The 23,816-nt window shown below is 37.7% G+C and overlaps 1 protein-coding gene and 1 long non-coding RNA gene across 4 annotated transcripts in view; one reads left to right on the top strand and one right to left on the bottom strand.

Annotated features, from left to right (window-relative positions):
• UNC5D (unc-5 netrin receptor D) overlaps positions 1-23,816 on the bottom strand; it is a 171,415-nt gene that overhangs the window by 18,632 nt on the left and 128,967 nt on the right. Inside the window, exons 8-12 of the mRNA XM_026122357.2 lie at positions 23,465-23,650; positions 18,892-19,269; positions 14,600-14,684; positions 3,568-3,736; positions 1,659-1,886 (exon numbers count right to left, since the gene is read on the bottom strand). Of these exons, the coding sequence (XP_025978142.2) occupies positions 1,659-1,886; positions 3,568-3,736; positions 14,600-14,684; positions 18,892-19,269; positions 23,465-23,650 (1,046 nt within the window). The remainder of the gene's footprint in view (positions 1-1,658; positions 1,887-3,567; positions 3,737-14,599; positions 14,685-18,891; positions 19,270-23,464; positions 23,651-23,816) is intronic.
• The window catches only part of LOC112996711 (uncharacterized), a 178,170-nt gene that overhangs the window by 132,926 nt on the left and 21,428 nt on the right, over positions 1-23,816 (top strand). For 2 of the 3 annotated variants that reach the window (XR_010385188.1, XR_003262520.2), the window contains exons 4-5: positions 2,344-2,469; positions 3,602-3,673. The exons of the other annotated variant lie outside the window; for it this stretch is intronic. This is a non-coding gene — a long non-coding RNA (uncharacterized LOC112996711). Of the gene's footprint in view, positions 1-2,343; positions 2,470-3,601; positions 3,674-23,816 lie in introns of those variants that run through there. 3 annotated transcript variants of the gene reach the window in all.

Here is a 23,816-nt window from a genome sequence, read left to right as displayed (position 1 = left end):
TGATGCAATGTATTTATGAAGAAAGGAGAATTTCATAAATATACAGTTGTCTCATTATGTACAAAGATCCTGTTCTAATTTCTGCAAGTGAGGAACACTCGTAATTATTTTTTAAACAATTTGCTACAGAAAAAACAAGTAACTTTGAAATCTTACTTATTTTAATTCACATTAAGAAAAAATAATCCAGCTTCCTTCATTGTTTTGCTGAATGTCACAATAATTTGAGCAACGAGATGGTACAATTAAATCAGGCTTCATTGGGTGAGGGTTTTTATATATGTATTTTTTAATATACTGAAGGTAAAATTCAGTATGAATGAATCATTGAAAGAGATTGCACCATGCTGTATGAAGCTGTATGAAAAAAATAAATGGTTGTTCTGAATAAGATGAATCTCATTTCCCTGTTGTTAGCCTCTTTCATAGTTGTGTGGCAGAACTGAGTTTTCAGGATGCTTTTTTCCATCTATATTTAAATGTTCCTAGGACTTTTGTACAACTTGTATAAACCTGTTGCACAATACTGCATGAATACACACAGGACGTATTCATAAGTGATGCAGTCACACTGTTTCACTAAAGGCATCACGCAATAAAGGTTTATATTAACTGAACGTAAGACTCAAAGCTACTTGTATGTGTTCATGGTGTATACATACACAAATATCTGAAGATGAAATTTGGGCCTCCAAATACGGGGTCCAGAAAAGCACTAATAGCCACAAATTATGCAAATGTTACAAAGGGTAATTACAAAGCTATTTTAAGTCTTTAACAAGCCTTTCAGTGGCTTGCTTTTATTAGAATCACATGGATATGTGCTTTCATTAAGATTCATGTTTCTATTCTGCAAGATAGAAAAAGGAAGCAAAAATTCGTCTGTCACAACTGTCTTCATCTCAGTTCCCAAAAGAAAAGCATTTCATTAAAGCTTCTGGTTTACCAAGGCTGCAAAAGCCAGTGAATTTTGTTGTTTTGTCTTGATATACCATGTAGAAAAGTCATGCTAATTTTGATTAACTGCCACTTGAGGGTTGTTTTGTTTTGTTAAAAGGGAAAGAAATGCACAATTATAATTTAATTCTTGTAGAAAGAGATCGTGAGAGAATCTCTCTTCTTTCTCAGATTATACAAAGGAGAGGGGAAATCCTGAACTAATGACAGTATATGGGTATTGACCATGATAAATATATACATCAAATGATAATGACTTACATTTTCTGCTTCTGTTGGAGTAGCACTCAGCTGCAGATGCATGCAAGCTCTGCCTGTGCTCATGCAGCCAAGGCACTGAGCCCAACCTAACATTTTTTTGCATCTCTTCTGTAGCTGTATGCTGTATTAACCATGGCTATGTGATTTCTGGTCAATCCAGAATGTGGGCAGAGTGGGTTTGCATCTGCCTGGCAAAAAATGAGTAGACAGTTTGGCTGTTCTAAAGCTCTTTCTTACATTGTAAATCGACAGGAGAAACAACAGTGCAGAGAAATGAAAGGATTTGCATAAGGTCATGCAGCAGTGACAGAATAAATTGCAGTATTCTCATTCTTTTGAGTTCTGGACTATTGCCTTAACCCAGGGACTATCCCCAGGAAAAAACGTCAGTGTTCTGTGGAAAAATAACTAAAAATAAATAACAAAGTGAAACCATTTACCTGAAATGCACAGGGTGTGTTATCCATACAATATACTCTCAGATTGTAATCCAGAGAATTGCAAGACATGCATCCAAAAACCGCTACTTTCAGCTGTCGAACGGCACAGTCAGAGATGGGCTCTCCAATAAGAGCATAAGTTCCAAAGCTGTTTAAGAGAATGTGACAGGCATAAGGATCCAACAGGCAGTAGCAAGAAGTAGTTTCCTCTTCCACAGACATCACTTCCTGCAAAATGAAACTTGGGTTAAAAAAGTATCAATAGGCTTTGAGAAGAGGAGTCATGACTTTTTTTTTTTTTCAATTCAAGTGGAATACATCTGAGTGCCAGTCTGCACATTCTTTACTTGTGCTGACCTCAGGGAAGGGAGACTACCTATTTGAGTAAATACTCACTATTTAGCCCCAAGACAGCAATAGGGTTTATGACAATATATTGTGCAGAATTCAATGTGTACAGCATACAGTAATAACAGTGATGATGCATAAAAAATTTAGCATTTTTTTCAAGTGTTCTTGAATTTCTAGCTAATTTTTTCTCAATGTCAAGTTACCTTGAAGATTAAGTCAATAAGGAAGCCTTGAGCAATAGTAGGTATTTGACATGCTTTCACAACAACCATTACAATTATGTTTACCCTCATCAAAAACACACCTACCCCACTGTTTTGTCTTTCATGCTCAGTTCTGCATTATAACATCATTAGATGAAGTATGTGAGCAGTCTGCAGTCTGATGTTACACTCCTCCTCATTAGTCCCAGGGAGTCTGTAACCAACACTGATGGAGCTGACTATTGAGTACATCTAAGGTAGGAGAACTAAACTGAATTTGAAATGGGTTAAAGGGCAACGAACAACATAGCGGCTTAGAGGAGGGAAAGGAGAGAGTGAGTTACGATAACCAGGAATGTTCTGTTTCTTTCCTCACAATGCAAGGAACCAAATAGTTCCATCAGTAGCAGTGGAATAAAGCTTGATTGGCTGTGGATTTGTGTGTGGACTCTGTGGTTTTAATAATGTGTACAACGAACAAATTTTTTTAATGTTGGGAAATTCAAAACCTCTCTGTTGAATAAAGGCTCAGTTCATGCACTAGCCTTCTCTTCAGGAGTGTTATTAGTAGGATCTCTCCTCAAAAGATGAAACTTTAACATGTTTGAGGCTGCTGCCTGCATGCCAGTTTTGGTTGAAAATGGCCAACGGGCTTCAAAAATATTGAAGAGGGCAAGGTGAACAGACACAAATACTCAAACTTACCTGTTATGAATGCACAAAGCTTAATTTCCCCAGTAAATCAGGATAAGAAAATGTATTTTGAACTAAGGAAGGGAAAATGTTTTATGTAATATACACTAACTTCGAAAGTGACTAGCACACGGCAATCACTGAATGCTCGTTGAAATGACGAGTGAAGAGACAAAATTTTTAAATCAGCAGGACCCTTCTAGGTTAAAAGAAAAAGTTAAGTTTCAAGTGTATATTTTTTACCAATTCCATAACTTAATTTATATCATGATAAAATCTTGCTTAGATATAATATTCTGTTCTGAATTTCCTTGGGAGCTAAAATCTATAAAAACTTAATGTTTTCAAAAATAAATGGATCCTGGCTGCATTATTAAGTGCTATCTGATAAAATGAGTACCTTCTCCTGTAGCAGGGGCTAGATCATAAAAAAGCCCATTTTTTGCACATTTTAGCATAGCACTTGAAGATAGTTTAACTGCTTCTTGACAAAATGCATAATCCTTTTTTTCTTTTTCTTTTTTTTTTTTTAAGTAAAAGCATTTTAAGACTCTTGATTCTATCCCTTGCATCATCTTTGGCCAGCTCCTGACTGAATAAGGGTAATCATGCTACCATTGGTTAGTACAGCCTTCTGAACAGGAGCAGAAGTCTAAACTTACCTCCCATTTTCCTTGTTGTGTCCTTTTTTTCAAGTGTATATTCCAGTGCTCTGAATTTAATTCTGCGCAGTGTGGTATAGTCAAGGCAAATGGAGTGCTGACAGATGCATCTGAGGGACCACAACTTACTTCTGGACCTAGAAGAACATCTGTGCCATCTGGCTGTAGGCTTTGTGTGAAAAGCAGAAGAAAAAAATCTTTCAGGATTTTTATTAAGGAATAAAAATGTACTTATACTACCTGCATTACATAAATATTTAAAATACTGTTGTCAAAAAGCTCTGTTTCAGTCATCTGTCATCTGTTCTGTGCTAATTTCCATATGGAAGTGGCTGGAGGTGAAACAGACCTATTAGGCTACATCTACTCAAAGCCTTGGCTGGTCTGTTTAGGCTTTTGATCCTTAAAATACTTTTCAATTTCTTTAAACAAAATACAACACTAAAATTACTCTATGAAAGTAAGCCTTGTTTTATGGACCAGCTGATTATACTACCACCTAATTCTGCCTGCAAAGAATGTCATCAACAATATTTTTATGGTAATAAAGATAAAGCATAGTTTAAAAAGTCTCTCATAAATTTCCTCAGATTGAGCGTGATCTTCCTGGTTTGAAACTACATTCATATTCTGCCAGATGAACAAGATATAGAAAGGTAACTTACAGCAGGCATTAGGGATAGAAGCTGAATGTAATCATTCATGTTTGGTTAGATTAATTGCTTTCTAAATTATAAAAATGAAGTCTCTGACATGAATCTTTCTGCCTTCTCCGTCATTCAAACCTAAATTTAACTCTGTCCGACATACATAAACTGTTTTTCCTTACCTTTGTAACATAAACACCTATGCGGAATAAGTGACAAAGTGTATCAGACTAGTTTGTTGGATATAAATGCTGGAATTTGAACCATCTTGCCCTAGCTTTTTGCACTGTAATCTTTCCTTTGGGTTGCAGGACCCAATTCTTGTGTCTTGTTAATTACTGGATGCATAGTTCACTGTTAAAATTGTAGTGAATGGAGTCTCAAGATACAAATGAGGGGAAAAAACCTTGTCCTTGTCCCTGCTTAAAGATTAGGATACATTTTTCACTGCCATATCACAAGCTAATGAAAACACCGCCCTTCTTAAGAGTTTTGCAACAGCAGCACAGCAACAACTAAACCCTCCCATACTACCTATGCTGAGCCCAGTGCTACATGGCTATACTGCTAATTTACAAGCTATCCAAGACAACTTGGATACTGCAGTTAAGTGAACGTAGTGCTCATGTAGGCACACTTGAGTGCAGACTTGCACTTAGTCATATTCCTGCTAGAAAGTTTTTTGCACAAAATCAAAACATCAACCATTGCTACCTTTTGCAAATGACATTTGATTTCCTTAAAAACAAACTCTTCTAGCAGTTTTCCCAAATCACCTCTCTTCCCAGCTAATTTAAGAAATCATCCTGAGTTTCTTACAAATACAAGGAAAAAATGTCTGAGAATGATTAGAACCCCTCAAGCCAACTTTTTACATACTTATTTCAGTAAGTTATTCAATTTGTGTGATTTTGCTCTGCTGTACCTCAGCAAAAGCTGGTGCATGCTATTTCCTTATCTCTGTTTTGATGCAGCTGCAGAAAGGGGCAACAAAAGCATATTTCCAGAAAATGAGTCAAACATCAGTTATTGGTAGCTGCATCTCAATCCTCTCTCACACACAACAGACGTATCTTTCACCAAGTAGCTGCTCCTGACAAATGCATAAATGCGAGAGGGTGGGAGGGCAGGAATTTTCCAAAGTTACCTCTAGTACAAAGTCTGACAATTCATCTTCGATAGTGGGAGCAATATATAGGTTATTTTGAAAAAACAACACTGTATTTACCCTTAAGGGCTGTGCAGCCAGAGTTTTACTCATGCTATTGTGGATAATTCCCATCAGAAACAGCTCAAATTTTTCAAGTCTCAAGAATGAAACAAAACACACTGCAGCTACAAGAAGAAATTACACACACACACTCTCACTCACACTCACTCTCTCCTCTTCCCCCCTAGTGAGGGAGAGTTCTGGTAGCAGCCTAGCTCTGTCATGGCTACTGGCAGATTTCCAAAGTCACTCTGTATAATTGCTGATGGAGAAGAATAATAGCAGGGGATGTGTGTGAATGGCCAATGACAAGCTATTCTGAAAGGAGCTATTCAGTTGCTTTTAGAGAATCATTCCCCCTGTGGAACATATTGGACAGACATATGGGAATTGTGGGAATTATTTAATAGCAAATGAACTGAAATCAGCTAATTAGATGAACTCTCACACATGTTGCAAGTAGCAAGAGTATTTTGTATAAAAACTGACATGGTATTAAGAATCTGACGCAGTTCACAGCCATTTATCAGGCAAGGCAGGAAAGGAAAGCATTACAGGATGCAAGTATTTAATATTCCCATAGTCACAAGGTAAACAGATCAGTAACCAGATCTAATCCTCTTAAATCCATCAAGCGCCTGTAAGATTTCCAGTAAATGAAAAACAAAGAATCACTATAGCTGAGGAAAAATTAGGTTTTTTTCTAAAAATAATACACTAGCAAGAAGCTGTAAGCATTTCATCTCACAATATTCTTCTGCCTTCAACAGAGTAGAAAGTAATAAACAGATTTCTTGCATTTAGAATTTAAAAAAAGATTAATAAAACTAATAAAACTTAGAATGTTATTTCAAGGTTTGATCATCAATATTTTTGAAAATATTCTTTCAACAGGATTTGTGTGGTGATGCTCTTTTTATGCAAAAAAATCTTTTTGTCTCTTCTCCTTGCAAGAATGCATTGCATGAGCAAATTCTGTGAAACAAATTACAAACTGCTGTCCTGACAGCTCATACTCCTTTTTTCTACATGAAGGCTACATAGTGTTAATGAGAGATGTCTTATAAAATCAAAACCTTACAAGCATTCAGGAGTGAAGCTTAACAAAATCCACAGAAGGTGAATCTTCCTTCCCTTTTTCACGGACATATAGATATGTTAAGGCTTAAAAAAAACTGGGGATACTTCATTTTTTTTATTTGCAGAATAAGCTATTAGAGACCTGATTTTTTCACATGATCTTTCATGCCCACATTCCCAAAATCTGTCAGTCGGTCCTCAACAGTCGTGAAAATCAAACAGATTTTGCAGAACAATATCCTTATATATAAGGGATTCTGTATTTGATCCAGTTATATTAGCATAAATGTTAACTAAGTGTTCAAGGCAGTAATCAGCACAGCTCTAAAATACTATTATTCTTACCTGATGACTTCTACCACTTATTTCATAGTGCTGTAAAGAACTACTGAATGATGCAGGAAAGCAGGGAATTACAGCACAAATGCCTTGCAGGGAATTACAGCACAAATGCCTTGCCTAAGATCAAAGAGCAGTCTGTATTTCTACAGAAAAAAAAAATTTTAGAATCCTCAATCACAATTCCAGCCTGAACATCACACTGTACAATACTTTCCAAGCTTCATAATAGCCCATAATGTTTGATATTTCTTCTTATACTAATACAACTTCAAGATAATCTTACTTTTTTCTGTGTCTTTCCATCCTGCAGTAGATAATTGCATGCACAATTTTCATCTTATTCTAACATTTCTGCATGACAGAGGAATGCAGGCACGATTACCTTTAAAGTCTTGATTTTTGACAGATGTCTGCCCATATGCAAAATAAAGCAAAGTAGTTTTAATACTTGAGTATTGGCTTGAATTGCAATTCAATAGTCTACAAAAGTAGGTAGATGAGAAGCATGGTGGAGTGGGGCCCTGAGTACTACAACTGAAAGAAAAGCTAACTCCACAGAGAGTGAAATCTGGAAGTCTACCTAGAGAAGTAGTAGGTATAAAAATTAGCTGGATGATGTCCCTGCTGCTATTCTTTGACCCTGCAACAATTTCACATAAACAAGCCAGTGGCTTGTGGTCACCACATTTCTCCTTGAACAATGTAAAGAAAACCCAAACCAGTAAGCTTTAGGCTGAGGTTTCTGAACCTAATGGCCAGAAGCAAAACAGCTTTGAATTCATTTGAGATAGTCTGTATTGCAGCAGCTCAGGATCAAGCATTTAATTTGTATGACCAGTACCCATCTCCATCACTCCACTGTACCTACTGTCAGGTTACTCTCTGTTTCTGCTGACTTGAATCCCACTCATCCTTTGGCATGTTCGCCCTCATGTTCATACTGACTTTCCTGTTGCAATGTTCTGAATGTGCACCATTAAAAGGCAGAGGTTTAAGGTACAGCCCACTCTAAGCTTCTGTTTCCTAGCTGTATGTCTGTTGCACTGTTAGAGGGAGATTTGTATCCACAAACTTATCTGTACCTGAAGCCGGAGGGCTGAGAAAACTTCATGGGGAGGATCTAGTCCTCAAGAGGAGGCCTCTTGCCACTCAAAGCCCTGTTCATGTCAGCTGTCAAAACAACTGTGCATCTGCTAGCCTAACCTAAAGGAGAAGCAGCAAAAGAAGCTGCAAATGTCAGACGTTCTTTTCACTTTGTGCAGTACAAAGGCCCTGAGACACAGGTGTGGTGATACAAAGGTGTGTATTCTACCCCAGACTCATCTCTCCATTAAAATTATGTATTGGAATACTGGCAGGGTTAACTGGGGAAGCAGAGAAGTGAATAGGAAAAAATGGTGACATAATGAATTTCTCAGGAGACATTCACATTTACCTTTCAACACAAACTCCCTCAGTGGCTTATCGTAAGCATCTGCAACAGAGAACCTGACAGCATCACAGGCTCCTAGATACACCATGATACCTGGGAAGTGAAGTCTGTCCAGTAATGAACACATCTGTGCCTTCAGTCTGGATTTCTAATTATAGTTCACTCCTTGGATGGCACAAATATTTGGTCTTGCATTGCTACAGACACACAAATGCTGTTTTTTCCCATCCCTTTTGCACCCCTACACATACAAATGAACTTGGAAAAAAGCAAAATAAATTCATAGTTTACAAAATCAATTTAAAAAAGAAACAACATCAAATTTAAACACTCTACTCATCAACCCTGCAGTTTACAGCACAATTGGATTCTATTACTGTGGGCTGCTTTTGCAAGATGAGAAAATTTTCCCTTTGGAAGGTAAAGGTACATTATTTGTACATTTTTATATTTAGATATAACTTTGCTTATAAATGCTTTGTTATGTGCATACCATTATGAAGGTCTGGTTTTTCAAATTATACAATTACAAAATATGTTTAAATCTGGGCAACACTGTCTGGTTTCATTCTGTATATGTAAATTACAATATGTGAATACTATGTGTAGATGCTGGACACAAAGTTAAGCGCACACCAGAAATACATTCCAGTTTGCATATTGTTCAGTCAAATTTGTTCAGTTATCATTGAACATTCATGTTTCTACTAGAATCATAAAAACGGAAAGACAAAAAAGGGGAGTAATAGCGTGAGTTCTTGACTTCTCTGTCCTCTTAGTTTCCTTTACTTCTTTTGTTTTTCCTCACTCTAATCTTTCCACTCTTACATTCACCATAAAACATCACAGTAGTATTTTCAGAATTATTGCAGCTTCAGAATTAATTAAGCTTTCTCTGATATTTAGAATGTAGAGGTATATTCGCAATTTAAGAAGTTTATTCAAAACTCGTAAGTTTTTGCATGAAACTAGCTAAAAACACTCCTATACTTGTGCAGCTCCCATGAGGTTTTATGCTGTGGAAGAATGCATGTGAGGGTTTCAGTAAACTTATTCAGGGACCCAAATCTTCAGAGTTAGTACTGGCACAAGTCAAGAAAAACAATTTGTTTACACTGTAGGCTACTAAGCGCATATATAGTCCTGGCTTTTAAAATCCTACTACCCCTTGCCAAAGAGTTGCAAGGTTTTCTAGAAAAAGTCGGTCGACCCTTAACACAAGTAGGAAGGGTATGCCTAGGGATGTATAGCGACTTACATAATATTACCATCTTAGATTTGTGATCTCACCACCTAATCTCAGCACGCAGCAAGGAATTCATTTATATGCTTTTATATGCTTTGTTTTCATTGTGGAACCAGCCATGTGACGTGGGTTTTTTTTAAATTTAAACAAACCCCAATAACATACAATACTCCAAAGACAGCAGACAATGCATTCATTATCAGATCCTCCAAGCTACTCTATGTTCTTCTGAAGCACAGAGTTCAGGCTCAACTTGCGATGAGTTCTTACGTGTAGTATCCTCACTACATGGTAATTAACTAAATTGGAAATAATGTTTATGATAAATCATTCTAATAGAGCTTGATAGTTCTTCCAGAACAACTGTCAATAAAAGAAATCACACACATAGATAAAGTATCATTATACAATGTGGATCATCTTTTCAGCACGCAATCAGACGTGCAGACACGTGACTTTCCTCCTTGCTGAAGGAAAGTTCTGAACAAGCACAGGCTACTGTTATCTTTTCAACTTCAGCTTAATTAAGACTCACTTTGGCTATTCTCATCTTTTCTCAAACTGCAATCAGTGTGGTATTAAAACATACTATTAAAATGACAGCAGTGTGTAGGGTGAAGTGTAGAAGGTTAAGGTTTGCAAGAAAGGAGAAAGAAAAATGGATTGTAGACTGATAATATGCTTCTCTTTGATAGAGTTTTCACAGTGGGTACCTTATAAAGCTTTACCTCTATTAAAGTCATGTAGAAGAATTTAAACAATTTTTTTGCTGCTTCAAAGTGAATCACAGAATTGAGAAAAGAACACAGGAGCCCAAATGCTTGCTCATGCCCCATAGCCCTCCACTGTGACAGCAGGTTCTAGCAACAGACAATTGGAATATCAGCCCTTTCTGACTGAAATTTCAAACCTTTCACTGTGCTCAGTAGCACCTACTTCTTCATTAGCAAATACCTACAAAATGCAAAGTGACACAAAAAAAAAAAAAAAAAAAAAAAAAACACGCCAACCCACTGAGTACATGAAAAGGTTTCCTCTCTTTACCTAAATAGTGTCGGGTAGTGGCAATTTCTAGAGGTAAGACATCATCCTCAATGTGCTGACCTAGCAGTTATCTCCTCTCAGGGCTCATCACAATAATCGTAATTTGCAGCTTCTCCTGCCTCTCTCCCACGTCTTTTTTTCTTACAAATTTTAATTTTTCAAATCAGAGCATTATGCTTCTTCTATACAAAATGAAAGCTTGAAAGCCAAAGCATCAAGCTACGTAAAAGGCATCAGGGCTTCTCGTGATTTTGCTACAGCTGTTCTTCTATTATTTCTAGACCCCAGTAAGACAGGGTACTCTGGAGGACCCACAGCTGGCCAATATTTCTCTCCTTCATAAAAATCTAATTGAATTGCAGCATATAATTTTTATTTATTTTTGCCTTTTAAAAAACCTCTTCAAGTATGCGTGCTGGCAGCAGTTGGTTGCGGAGTATTAGCATTTCAGAGACAACAGCCACACACTAGACCCCATGCTAGCTCTTCTGTGATGAGCACGTGGGGTTCATCGGCTACTGTGAGTGGTCATGCAACCTCTAGTCACAAGCTTGCAGCTCATCAGGGGATCCTGAATTATTTCTGTGCTATCATCTACAGAGCTCTGCTCTCACACCTACTGAAATATTCTTTTGCTTTTTTTGAAGAAATGCAGTTTGCCCTGTTCTTCGGAAGGGCTTTTTGAGGGGAGAGCTTGGTCTTTTTTAGTTTTGTTTTAAACGATATCCTACAGGTGACTGGATTTGTCCATCTTGATGAATAGTGAACATGATCATGCTAAATTCAAGTTGTATAGTTGCATTTAAGCACTCGTGGAACAATACTTGCAACAAAGGGTTGTTGATGATTCTCTTTCCAAAATAATACTGCATTTCCATACAGCCTAAACTGTCCCACTGTGTCTAGATTCCAGTCCCTTGGCAGTATACTCCCCATCTCACATTACTGTTAGCATGCACTGGCACATCATTTGCCATTGCAAAAGCAGGGATAAAGGATGCTTAGCTTTCTCATGAAGGACCTACTCCTCCACACAAGCAAGCTTTTAGAAACCATATAGAGAAAGAATTTATCTGTTAACTGAACAGCTTTCACTTTCTGAGTGTAACTTCATTGCAATGGTGCTTAGACACTGGAAGTGATATTTGAATCACCTTCTGCTAGGCTGTGTATCAAATCATTGCTGAAGAGAGTCACTGCCCTTAAAAATTAACATGTAAATGGACAGGCATCATTTTCTTCCTATTATAAACCAGGCATGGAAACGTAAGAAGAGTAAGCCATTTGCCTGAGGTCACAAGAGAATTGGTAACAAAACCAGCACTGGAATGAGCCAAGATTTTGAGATTCTCCGTACAACACCTAAACCACAAGTTCATCTTTCCTTTCCTAAGCTCTTTCATGTAAGTTACCCACAGATTCTGGCTGATTCTTGGTTGAACACAGCTAGCAAAAAGATTATCTGGCCAACAGTACTGGGACTTACACTTACCAAGTGACACTGTTCCTAGCTGCACTGAACCACTCACTAGCTGTAACTGCCTGCAGCCTGTAAGTAACTGCAGTGACACAGCTTGAGGAGTTCTGGTTCAAGGAACAAACCAGCAGATGGCTGTCTATTCCAGTGTGGCTCTGCTCAGCCCTTCTGGTTTAAGCATGAAGACAAAATTAAGCAAGGAGACAAGAGAATATTTCACTCTAGTTCTCACTTGGGCCAGAATCAATAGCTTTGTTGTTTCTTTCACAGACATCAATAACCTGTGCTTTCTGCCAGCATCAGAGCACATATGGGGTTTGGAGGTTTAGCTTGGCTATTTTTCCCTGTAAGGAGTCCCTCAATGCTGCTTTAGGATGTCCAAACTGCCAGAAGTATCACTGAGGATCTATGCAGTAAAACCCATATGTGTGTCCAAAAGACTTTTTGATCTGTTGCCTTTCCAGAGAGACCACCAGTTCCATCACTGATTTGTTCAGTTATGTGAACACTGAAGAATTTTCAAACCTGAATGTGTTTTCTATTTAAGATACAATGAAATTCCCATTCCACAGAGGATTGTATCAATTTACAGCAGAAACAGCTGGTATCTCATGATGGTACCTGTAGCGCACAGATGATAGGGATGTTTTTTATTACAGAATGATAGTGAATTCAGAAAGAATAGCTCTATCAGATTGCACTATCTATCTGCTCTGTTTCTATCACTGGGTTTAACATATACCTCATACCAACCTACCTCACCAGCTAAATGAAGATTACAATAGAAGTGACAGCCAACCCTGCTAGTCCTTAGAAATCTAAATCTGAACAATATGAACCTTGTTCTCTCAGACACATTTAAGACATGCAAGGTTCCCATTTCCAGTGAGTTCAAATCCCCATGAGAAAAACTCAGGCCTTCATTCTCATATGCATCTATTGATCTGTTTAACTTCCATACTAAATTAAACTTCGCTGAAGGCAATAAGGTGTGCACAAGGTTTCATTTGGAATTTACAGCTTGTGCAGTTTTAATGGTCACGCATCAGCAACTTGTGAAGTGAAGAAAAGCTACCCTTTAATCCACTATTTTCCCTTTTTCCACTTCTGAGCATCGTGCTTGCCCAACTGAATGATGTTCTACCTTTTAGGGGTATCTGCATTACAGACCATATGTTTGGTTAGCAATTCTGTAAAATGGTTTGGTACTTTTCTCTATCACCTTTCATCCACACATGTAAAACAGGTATTAATTCTGAAGTAACAGCATTTCCTCCCACTTTCAGCATACAGAAGCCCATGGGCAATGAAAGTGAACCCAGGCTCCTTGTATGCCAGTGCAACCCACAGCTTCTAGACAAGTCTGGTTTTTTTCTACCCCATTCAGATGGCTGAAAAGTGTATCAATCAAAACCTGTTAAAACCATCTGTTTGTCTGGCTGTTTTTTTTCATAAAAATAAAACAGAAAAATCCATTCTAAAGCAAGTGACTTTGGCCCAAATTCCAGTCCATCCAATGCAGAACAAAGACAACTCCAGTGATTATAACAGAATCAGTGAAAACATCCACATGTGGAACTCACAAGAGTTTTTTGCACCCTGTATCTAACAGAGCAACTAGGTTTTAAAAGCACCCAGAAATGAGCTAGGTGCCTTTTGTATAACAGACACTTGCAACATGCAATGACACCAACATTAAAAAAAAAAAAAGAGAGAGAGAGACCGACCTGCATTTACCAAAAACCTCTTTCTTCTTCCTTCTCTTTTTCCTGTCTTTGCAGTGAATATCATAGTGTTGAACTGGAAATTCTGGAGAACTAACTCATTCATTTGTGAAATAAGAGCAGTATTTCAAACATCACCTTCCTGTCCCACCAGACAGAATGTAGAAAAAACTACTTAGAGAACAAAGTGCAGTTTAATTGCCACCGTTCATCAGCTGCTGCTGGCAAATCCAACTAGGGAACACATTCCAATGGTGATTTATAAAACAAACAAAATTTAAAAATGGTCTTGTGCACTCATTTATTCACATCACCTAGGTTACCAAAAGTCTGTCATGAAGTAGCAACACTTCTGTACCTACCTGCCATAGGGTCATTCAAACTGGTGACCTAGATAGTAAATTTTAACCTGTGGTCTGCAGATTATGAGAGTCTCTGGATCTGAAGTTTCCATTAAAGGTAATTAATTAAGTAACTGTACTGTCAGTATGCTTGTGTGATATAAGTCGTGTGCGAATCAGAAATGATACATTCACCAACGCTGATTTCAACACTCTATCATACACTGGTTTCCTTGAGGTATCTCATCCTTAACAGCATTTGCAATAATTATATGTGATTTCACAGCCTCACACAAAATGCCTGCTTTTTGTATCATTTATATGGATATGGCTTATGCCACAACAGCATGGTCACACCAGCAACAGTGAAGATGGAACGACTCTTGCATATTCCATTCCTTGAGACAGCATGGACAAATCATCAATGAAATGAGACAGTTCCACAGATTCTGGATGGTATTATTGTGTGTTTTTTTATGTACTTTTTACCTGGACTCCCTTTGATTGATGGCAAGATAGATTTCCCATGAACTCTCTTCAGGAATAGCTCCATGTGGTATCAACAGACTGACTCCTAGGAAAGAGCAAAGGCAGAGCTTATCTTTTGGAAAAGTATTGGAGAAAGAGAAAAACCTCACAACTGGTCTATGATTTACAGCACCTAGGAGGGCTATCCACCAGAACAGAAGAATGCTCCTCTAAAATAGTGGTTCCAAAAATACACATTATTAATATGATTCATATAGTTATTAATATTTCATAGTCTTCCAAAGATACAGATCAAAATAAGGTCCTTTTAGAGCCAGAAACTGTAAACTCAAATGACTAAAATCTTCTTGTCCCAAGAAAACTTTTAAAGAATGGACTTCCTGCAGTTTTGTGCCACTGAGTGACGCTGGATTCATAGTCTAGATGTGACTGAAGGTCTCTCTTCTTCCCTAGGTATAGGCAAACTTTTTGTCTACTTCGGCACTTACACAAAAGGGAATAATTTATGAAAACAAGAGAGATCTTCAGTCTTCAGCTCTTTCAGTGAGGCTGCCAGCAAGAACAGTATATAAACACAGTTGCTTTGATTGTCTTAAACCATATAATAAGAGTACTTGCTTCCCTAAAACAACCTTCTCATTTCATCCACTACTGAGCTAAATCTGCACGCAGCCCTGGCCTCACAGGACCGAAAAAATCTTTGTTCTGTAAACAGTCCTCAGAGTCATCTTGTCCCTGTAGGGAATATTCTATGTCACTGATGCTTGGACCTAGAAGCAATTTTTTGGCAGCCAGAGAATACAGCAATTAAGTTTCAAGGATAAACATACTACTGCAAAACTCTCAGTAGCCTTTTTCAAGGAATGCATGGTACACAGCAAAGCCATAGAAGCTAATCCCTGCAGTTCACACAGAGCTCTTGCTCCTCTGTTGCAAGTATTTGAAGTAAATCTTTCTCATTAGCTAACGCATAAGAGACCACAGAGTACAGTTCTTCTCTTTAATGTATCTTCCTGTTTATAATAAAGAATAAACTGGGTATAATGGGAATGGGGAAAACCTCCTTACCTTCCTTTCATCAGAAGCAGCAATGCTGGAGTACAGAAACATTCAATTAAATGAAAAAAGGCTTCCTTTAATTCCATTACCGATGCATCCCGGGCAGTACATTTTTCAGCTCTAGATATGCTGTACGGTTGCACAGGCCAAGACTCCTTACAAATCAAGGTTATTTGTGTTTCAAATATATGAACACGTTCAGTAGCAATGCTGATAATCGTCAGTGTTTTTCATTTGTGCTGAGAATTAGGCTCATGTTCTCTGTCTCCTCGCAATGAAATGTCTTATCAACCATGATCTTACTATGAATATTAGAGAGATTCAGCAATTGTTACACTTATTTGGAGCCTTGTTCGTAAAAATTCCTTACATACTGTTCTTCCGTTACTATTATAGACAAGCATTTTCACACTGAAAGCTGGAATCAGTGCAACCATTTCCCATCACAGGAACAGGAAAAAGGTCAGTTCTGTGCTTTTGGTAAAATCCACAAATGCTTGCATTTTATCTGGATTTTTTTTTCAGATCTTCAACGATAAAATCCAGGTAGACACTATCATTGCTTTCAAACAACCCCCTGAATATAGAAGAGTACAGCAAGGTTGGTACCTAGTAGTGAGGTCTTTGCCCAGTCATGGAACCTGGCTACTTAAAACCTCTGCTCCCTATGGAGTCAACTTTCAACTTGATTTGTGAACATGGAAGTCTGGACTTTTTCCTCTCCTTTCCCCATACCTTCTCCTCCCCAAAAGCAAAACCAAGCATCTTTCCCTTCCTGCAGGGTAATCAGGAACGTTAAAGTACCAGGGACTGTGCAGCTACACAAGTTACTGTAACCCTAGCTTGTGCATAAACAAATTTTAATCAGCTTTCAAAAATAAGTTCTACTTAATCAAACCAAATTTAAAATGCAGCCTCAGCTTGTAGACCTCCGAGAAGACAGAGTGAAATTATCTCAGCCTCATCTCAATGACCTGTTTTCTTCCAGACCAAAAGTAGGCACGTACTCTGACTGAATATATCTAGATATCTGCATCATCAGAAGGGAAGCTTCACTTTATGGAGTAAAACTTAAATGTCTACTAGCTTCATGCACAAGGACCCAGAAGATCCTGTTCTTGACAAGTCACTACAGCAGAGAGCCTTGATTAAGGAAGAGGGGGAAAGAAACCTGTTACTTTGACAGGCTTTTATCTGATACAGCAACAGAACAAACTGTTTTGAGTTCTCTATTTGATTCTTTTCTTTTTTTCCCATAATAAATACATTAAAAAGTATCTGCACCTTTGGTAAATTTTAGGTTAGGCTTTGCCAATTTCTAGAAGGCAGTGAGGGCAAGCCAGTTATAAAAGATTTTATAATCATTTGTTGACTCTTTTTCACTCTTGCCCTATTTGTTGAAATGCGTATTAGTGGCACAAATCTTGTCATCTGCATAGCTCTGCTTTACAAGACATGATCATGGTTTAAACTTTTCTTGAACCGTTTTGTCTATTTCTGACCTTGAAGTAAAATCTGGTAATTCTGTTATCAGAAGGAATCTCATAATAGAGAGATCACCTAACCAAATGAAACTAAATTTGTATGGAAATCACTGTACCTTTTAGTTCATATAACAACTAGTGAATCCAAGTGATACGATTTTCCTTTTACTCAACTAGTATAAATTAGAAATGAACAAGGATGCTCTCAACTGGATACCAGTGAAATTACACTGTTGTATAGATAGCATACTCAGTATGGAAAAACTAGGTATCAAATACTTTGAATATGTCACACTTGCAAAACCTCAGCTAAGTAGTAACACGATGGAATGTCACTGTAATTTACAACTGACTGGCAAATTCAGTCTTACATAAACAGAGAGAAAGAAATGCATAAACTGCATGCAGATCAAATAAGCATTTAAATCATCTGATAGATGGGGCTAGCATTATTTAAAGTAGCTAAATATATAGTATGAGGGACTTCTTCATTTATGACTGTTATACTGACTTAGTGCATCTACCTTTGTAATATTCACCCCTGAACAAAAAAAACCTGTGAAGAAATGAATACATTCTGTATGTTACACATCATTGTGCACTAAATATTATATCCTTCAGTTATATACTGATATCAGTCTTCTTTAAATACAGTGCATGTTTTTTTATGCTTTTAAAAATCCTGATTTTATGGAACATGAAAGGTAAGGCTGTGCAGCAGCTGTAAAGCATTCAGTTCAACCAGATAGTATAAGACAAACTTGAAAACACTAACCAACTGCAATCAAAGTTGAGTTTAAAGAAGACTTTGAATGATAGAGCACAGGAGTCCAAAAGATACCCTGTTAGCTGGCAGTAGTAGCATTGAGCTAGTTCTGTTATATTTGCCATTTTGAACAAGAAAGTGTTCAACATATGCAATTTTATTCAGCGTGACACAAACATGCTACAGTGCAACATGTTGCAGAGTATGACCTTATTAACACCCTTTATTTGATTCTAATATAGTTGTCATATGTTTTCTGTAAATTAAACAAACTCAATTACCTAAGTCCAGAATCTCATGGTGCTTCACAAAGCTCTGAAGTCACAAAACAAACTTTTCTTCTTAAGCAATGCAAATTCAGCATCTCTATTGCAATGTTTCAGTGCATAACCCAATCTTAACATACCAGTTAACTTTGAATTAAGCTAAAGAAAAAATGAGAAAGCCAAAAGTAAATGCTAACAAAAGCCACCCTAGGGTGTTCATTGAGAGTGGAAGTTATTCTCCAGAGGCATCCACTTCTTGTATGCCGTGGACTTTTCTTTAATAACATAATGAACTCTGACAATGTTAACGCAGTCAGACACTAATGTATTTACATTCCCCTTTGAATATGACCTCGTAATCACAGATGCTCTTCCAATGACAGTCTCTTTCCTGAGGAGCCCTTCTTTTGGATCAGGAACTGAGTAAGTGACAGGGAGCTTTGATTAATATGATTTTAATGCTGAAGACTTCAAGAGAGACAATGATTTACAACAGTTCAAATAGGCATAATGCAGATTTACTACTCACCCCAAACTTTGTCCTGACCATAATCATCTATGTAGGCAACATGCACTACTTTACAAACTTTGTATTAAGGGATTCTCTCCTTTTTTCTTTTTCTTTTTTTTCATAAAATAATACACCAGGCAAAACCAGTTACATCTAAACTTATTTTATAGGCTTTTAATCATAATAATAAAAAAGGATCTACCCACCTGTGTTTGGAATCACTAAACGGCCACCCAGGTGTCCAAAAATGGCAGTTGTCTTCAGCTCACTTTTTGTTGAAATAGAAGAAAGGTTCTGAATGTATGTAGCCTTGCTTCTAGCATGTATTGTGCCAAAGCCCCTGCTATTCTCATGAGGAAAAGTTCCAGAATGTGCCTTTCCATGATATTCAGCCCTCTCTGTCACCCCTAGGGAAACCATGAATGAACTCTGAACTTTCACTTTGATGTCTGACAGTGGGTTAAACAGTGAAGACTCTGTCATTAGCTCCTTGTCCATGGGATCCTGCAGGCAGATTGGTCCACTGTATGTTCTGCTCACTGTCAAGTCAGGCTGCATGGATGAGTTCAAAAGCAGGGAGTTACCTGATGGAATGAAGTAGATCGGGGAGTTAGTCACTCTTTCATACACTACATTTTGTAATGGTGTGCAGTGGTGCCGAATAAAGAATCTGGATAGCAGGCAAATGGAGAAATGGTACAGATAGGGGATGTTTCATCCATTTTATGGAGATCTCCACAGAGCAGAGGATTAGGCATTAGGAATCCTGGATTGTCTTCCTGGTCATGCAGTGATTTGATTTACAATCTTGAAATGCATAAAACCCTTTGACTCTATGTTCTGAAGGCTCATGAGCTACGTCTACACTGAGAAATGAAAAAACAACATGCCTATCGGCTTAAGCATGCTAAGACCCATTACTCATGTGCTATACATGAGTTATGATTGCTGTATTTTATAAAAATGCCAAATTTTGGGTAACTGTTAGTAGACTATATGATAGCATGTCTGCCTTTCTCTGTGTCCCATCTGTCCAGACTCAGTTTCTGCCTATACTGTGGTACTAAGGATGCTACAGCTAGTCCCTCCTTAGTGAGATCTGCAGCTTGAATCACTCTATGCCCAAATGTTGCCTCCAAATAAAAATTCTGGGTGGGAAAAAAGAGATTAGACCTGTATTTAATTGTCAGTTTCAGCAAAACATTACATACATTTATAAATCCTATGCAGGACCCAGCTGCACTTTGATATTCCCATCTATAAATTGGAGCTAGACAGGCTAGACTTAAGAGATCTGGTCCACGTACATCTAATACTAACTTGCTCAATGTACTCAGGACATATTGCGGTCATAAAAAAAAATTGCATTTAGAGGATAAAAGCTCTCCCTAGTCTCTTCTTGGAATGAATTTTTAGAAAATTCAATCTATGCAGTATAAAAGAAAAATATCATGGTAGACACTGGAAATTTACATCACTCAGTTTAAGATGTTAAATCAGAAATTCTCTTTTTTAAATACAAAAATCTGGTGAGTTAGATCTCAGTATTTTCCACATGAACAGGCCAGTCTGCCTCTTTTCTTCTCAGCTCATGAGGAAGGAAGTCCAAGTCTCAAGGAAGTCCATGTGGTATGCATGAATACTGCACAATAGGATTCAGTTTTGGCCTACTCCTTTGGAGTTCTCTGAAAGATAACAGCTTGCTCAGTAAATCTAATTCATTTATGTAAGTCAGCTGCATTGCTCCTCCTTCACTTCTATTCTGCTCTTCCTCTACTTCTACTCTGTTCAATCTATACAAAAGCTTAAGTTTAAACAAAGCCGTCCACAGAGACTGTGACATTACTACAGTACTACTTACCACATTCTGATCCTGTGGTAGAAAGTGCCATCCTTGTTATTTGGATAATTCCTAGTGAAATCAGCATGAATTCTTCACCCTGGTATTCCCTTTCTGACCTCTCCACCATTTCGTTTTTGACTTGCTCTTCCTTCCTGATACTCTCAGAACTCAAAACCATATAGGGTAATGTTCAAAAACAGATGAAACGATGCAATAGATCTAAAGAGTACTTGATCGCTATGTTTTCTACGCTTCAGGCAGTTCCAAAGAACATGAATCCAAGAAGGAACTTCAGTTTTGTTTGGATTTTTTTTTTCCCTGTGTAGGCCTTTCTTCCCCCCCACCCCACCCCTTTTTTCTTTTAATTAAAACCCACTGGGTGAAAACACATCTTCCTGCAGACCTTTTCGGTGAGCTTACATGAAAGGATAGTTTCATGCCTGAGGGAAAGTGGGTTGAATAGCAAGTGGGACAATAGTAATGGAGAAAAGAATGCCAGAATTATACTTCTAGGAGCATTTTAGCTCAGGAAACATTCTGAAAAAAAAGAGGAGGAATGGATACTTTTAGGGCCTGAATTCTTTAGATAGTTCGGTGATATATTTTTTTAAATGTAAAATGTCTCCAGTAATTCATTTTCTGAAAATAAGAGGTGGATAGCTAACATTATAAATACATTTCTCCAAAGAATAAAATTTGGATCATTCTAAAGCTCCTTAGCACAAACAAGCCTCTTTCGTTTTCAACCTGTGTAGCGTCATGTAACTTAGCACAGAATCTCAGATTACAGACAAATGACCTGAAACATATTTTTATTTATAACTTTGATAAGCAAGGCTTTTGATATCTAAGCATCTTATTGACTGTGGATTACAACTATTTTAATGCATTTCCGCTTTTTTACCAAGAAGCTGCATTCTGTATTTCTCTTCACATGAAGATAAGCATAATTCTGATGGCTTGCTTCACAGCTATGCTTTTTTTTTTTTTCCCCCCCTATGTAAAAACATTTTCTCTATGTAAAACAGAAGGGGAGATTTTCCACTTCAGATAGTTTCAGAAGAAACAGACTATATCTGGCTGTTTGTACACTGTTGATAGATCAGCACATTTACATATAAGAGTAAGCTACTGATGGGAAGTGTGGTGGGGGAACGATCAGCTACCTTTCAGCAGATTTCTTTCCAGGAGGAGAAAGCCATTCATTTATTTGTTTCATTTCTCACAGAAATTTAAAAATAATGGTCATACTTTCATCTTTTTAGCCAATAGGATTCTCTAGGAAAAATAAACTATTCAGATCCTATTTGCTGATAAAATTCCATCTGCCAGAGAAGCATTCCCTGACTGGGAAAGAATCTTCATCTTTTCCTCTAAGTGAAATTGCTGAAAAAGCAAATTACTGAAGAGATGCTTCTAAACAGACACATTTGGGCCTATCACATGAAGCAGCCTGAAGAGTACTGAAGCAAGCAATACTTAGGTCAGAATGATTCTCCAGGCTGCCTACCATAACTTATCCTGGTGCAACAGTAGCTCAAACCATTTATCTAGTGGCCTTAAAGCTCCAGCTGAAAAGTGACCTAGTAGAATTATCCAGAGGCCTCTAGACAGCATCTATTGTCCTTTACACCTTGTGTGGGAAATGAAACTGTTGTCCTTAGGTCAGTATTGTGCTCTCTTAGCAAACTGAACAGAGAACTGGAGTCTTTTCTTCATGGGAGCTAAATTGTTCAGTTTACAAATAGTCATATTTAAAAACCCATGGACAGAGCACCCAAAGTAGCTGAAACTGAACTAATAGCATCCTGGCATAATAAGAATTGCCTGTCTCAGCATTAATTCAAAGAAGAAATTTCCCAGGCCCAAAACAAGATTTTCATGGCAAACAGAACAACAAAGGAAAGGGTTACTATTTGAGCCCGTCACTGAGAATTATGAGATTCTAATTTAAGGCTTGAATATTTATTTAAATGAATGAGTAAACATCCTTCAGAGCTCCTAGTCTACCAAGCCTCTCTTCCAATTTCTTGCCATTTATGCTTCATGAGGAGTATCTCTCAGAAAATAATCATAAAAACAAAAAAACAGCTCTACAACACATTTAATTTTCATAAAGACAGAGGAAGCATGGGGATACTTTCACACCCCACCAACACACCCACCCACCCACAATAAGGCAGGCATCTACATTAGAATGTCAGCACTGAAAGAAATAAACATACTCTTTTAAAGTAATCACCATTTTGATTCAAAAAACCTCCACATTTTTTGTCCAAAGGAAATACTATTCCAGAAAACATCTGAGTGCTGCTTTTAGAGAAAGGTTTTATTTCTTCCATATTTTATTGTATTGGTGACTTTCTGAAGTCTTAATAAAAAAAGAAAAAAAGGAGATTCAATGCATGTTTACACATGTTTATTCTGTTCCAGAGACCTCGGAATATGGATGTTTGCATGCAAAGAACAGCTTATAAAATACTGAGAGGTGGATGGCTCAAATTAACAATGTAATCAAAATCTGATCACTTTTAATGAAGAAAATAGATATATAACTGAGTAGGAAGGCACTACAGATGGATGCTTTCTGTATTTTTTTTTTGTTTGTTTTTTAAGTCCCAAATGCCATGTTAGAATCTAGTGACAGTATTTCTGTAGTGCTAAAGGGAGAAAGTGCAGTCAACAGAGGTTATTTATTTGTCCAAGTTCCCATGACAAATCAGTAGCAGAGACAGGAAAAGACATCACAGTTCAAACAGCCCAGATCTTGTTCCCTGTGTTTCAGTTACCCTCACCTGGCTTTGGACCAGTCTGCTTAGCATTAAGCTGGGATACGCCCCGCCCCCCCCGCCCCAAGAGCCAGGCACTGCATATGAGCTTAGTATCTCTTTGCAGTAGGAGCTCTAGAGAAAAGAAAATGAAATCACAACACTAACCTTGTCTGACTGTTTTAAAATTAAATGTCTGGAAGCCTCCTGTCAGTGCAGACGAATCAATCACATCCACGCCGTACTCACTCTGACTCCGTCTGTAAACGGTAACACCAACCACCAGCACAGCGACAGCAATGACTGCTGCTCCCAGGCCAGAGTATAAAGCAATGTCACTGGCATTCTCAATATCTGAAAGGAGAGAAAGCAGGTACCAAGTCAGCAACACTCATGAAAATGCCCTGACTGAAGACCATGAGCAAAGGGATTATATGAGGCCACAGACATGTGGCCAAGGAGGTACAGCTTGGGGCATAAATGTGGAGCAGACCACAGCAGGACAGTGGTGCACAAATGA

This window comes from Dromaius novaehollandiae, chromosome 26, assembly GCF_036370855.1.
Source record: "Dromaius novaehollandiae isolate bDroNov1 chromosome 26, bDroNov1.hap1, whole genome shotgun sequence".
Lineage (NCBI taxonomy): Eukaryota > Metazoa > Chordata > Aves > Casuariiformes > Dromaiidae > Dromaius > Dromaius novaehollandiae.
The sequence above is the reverse complement of the archived record's forward strand: the minus strand, read 5'-3'. Positions and strand labels throughout refer to the sequence as shown.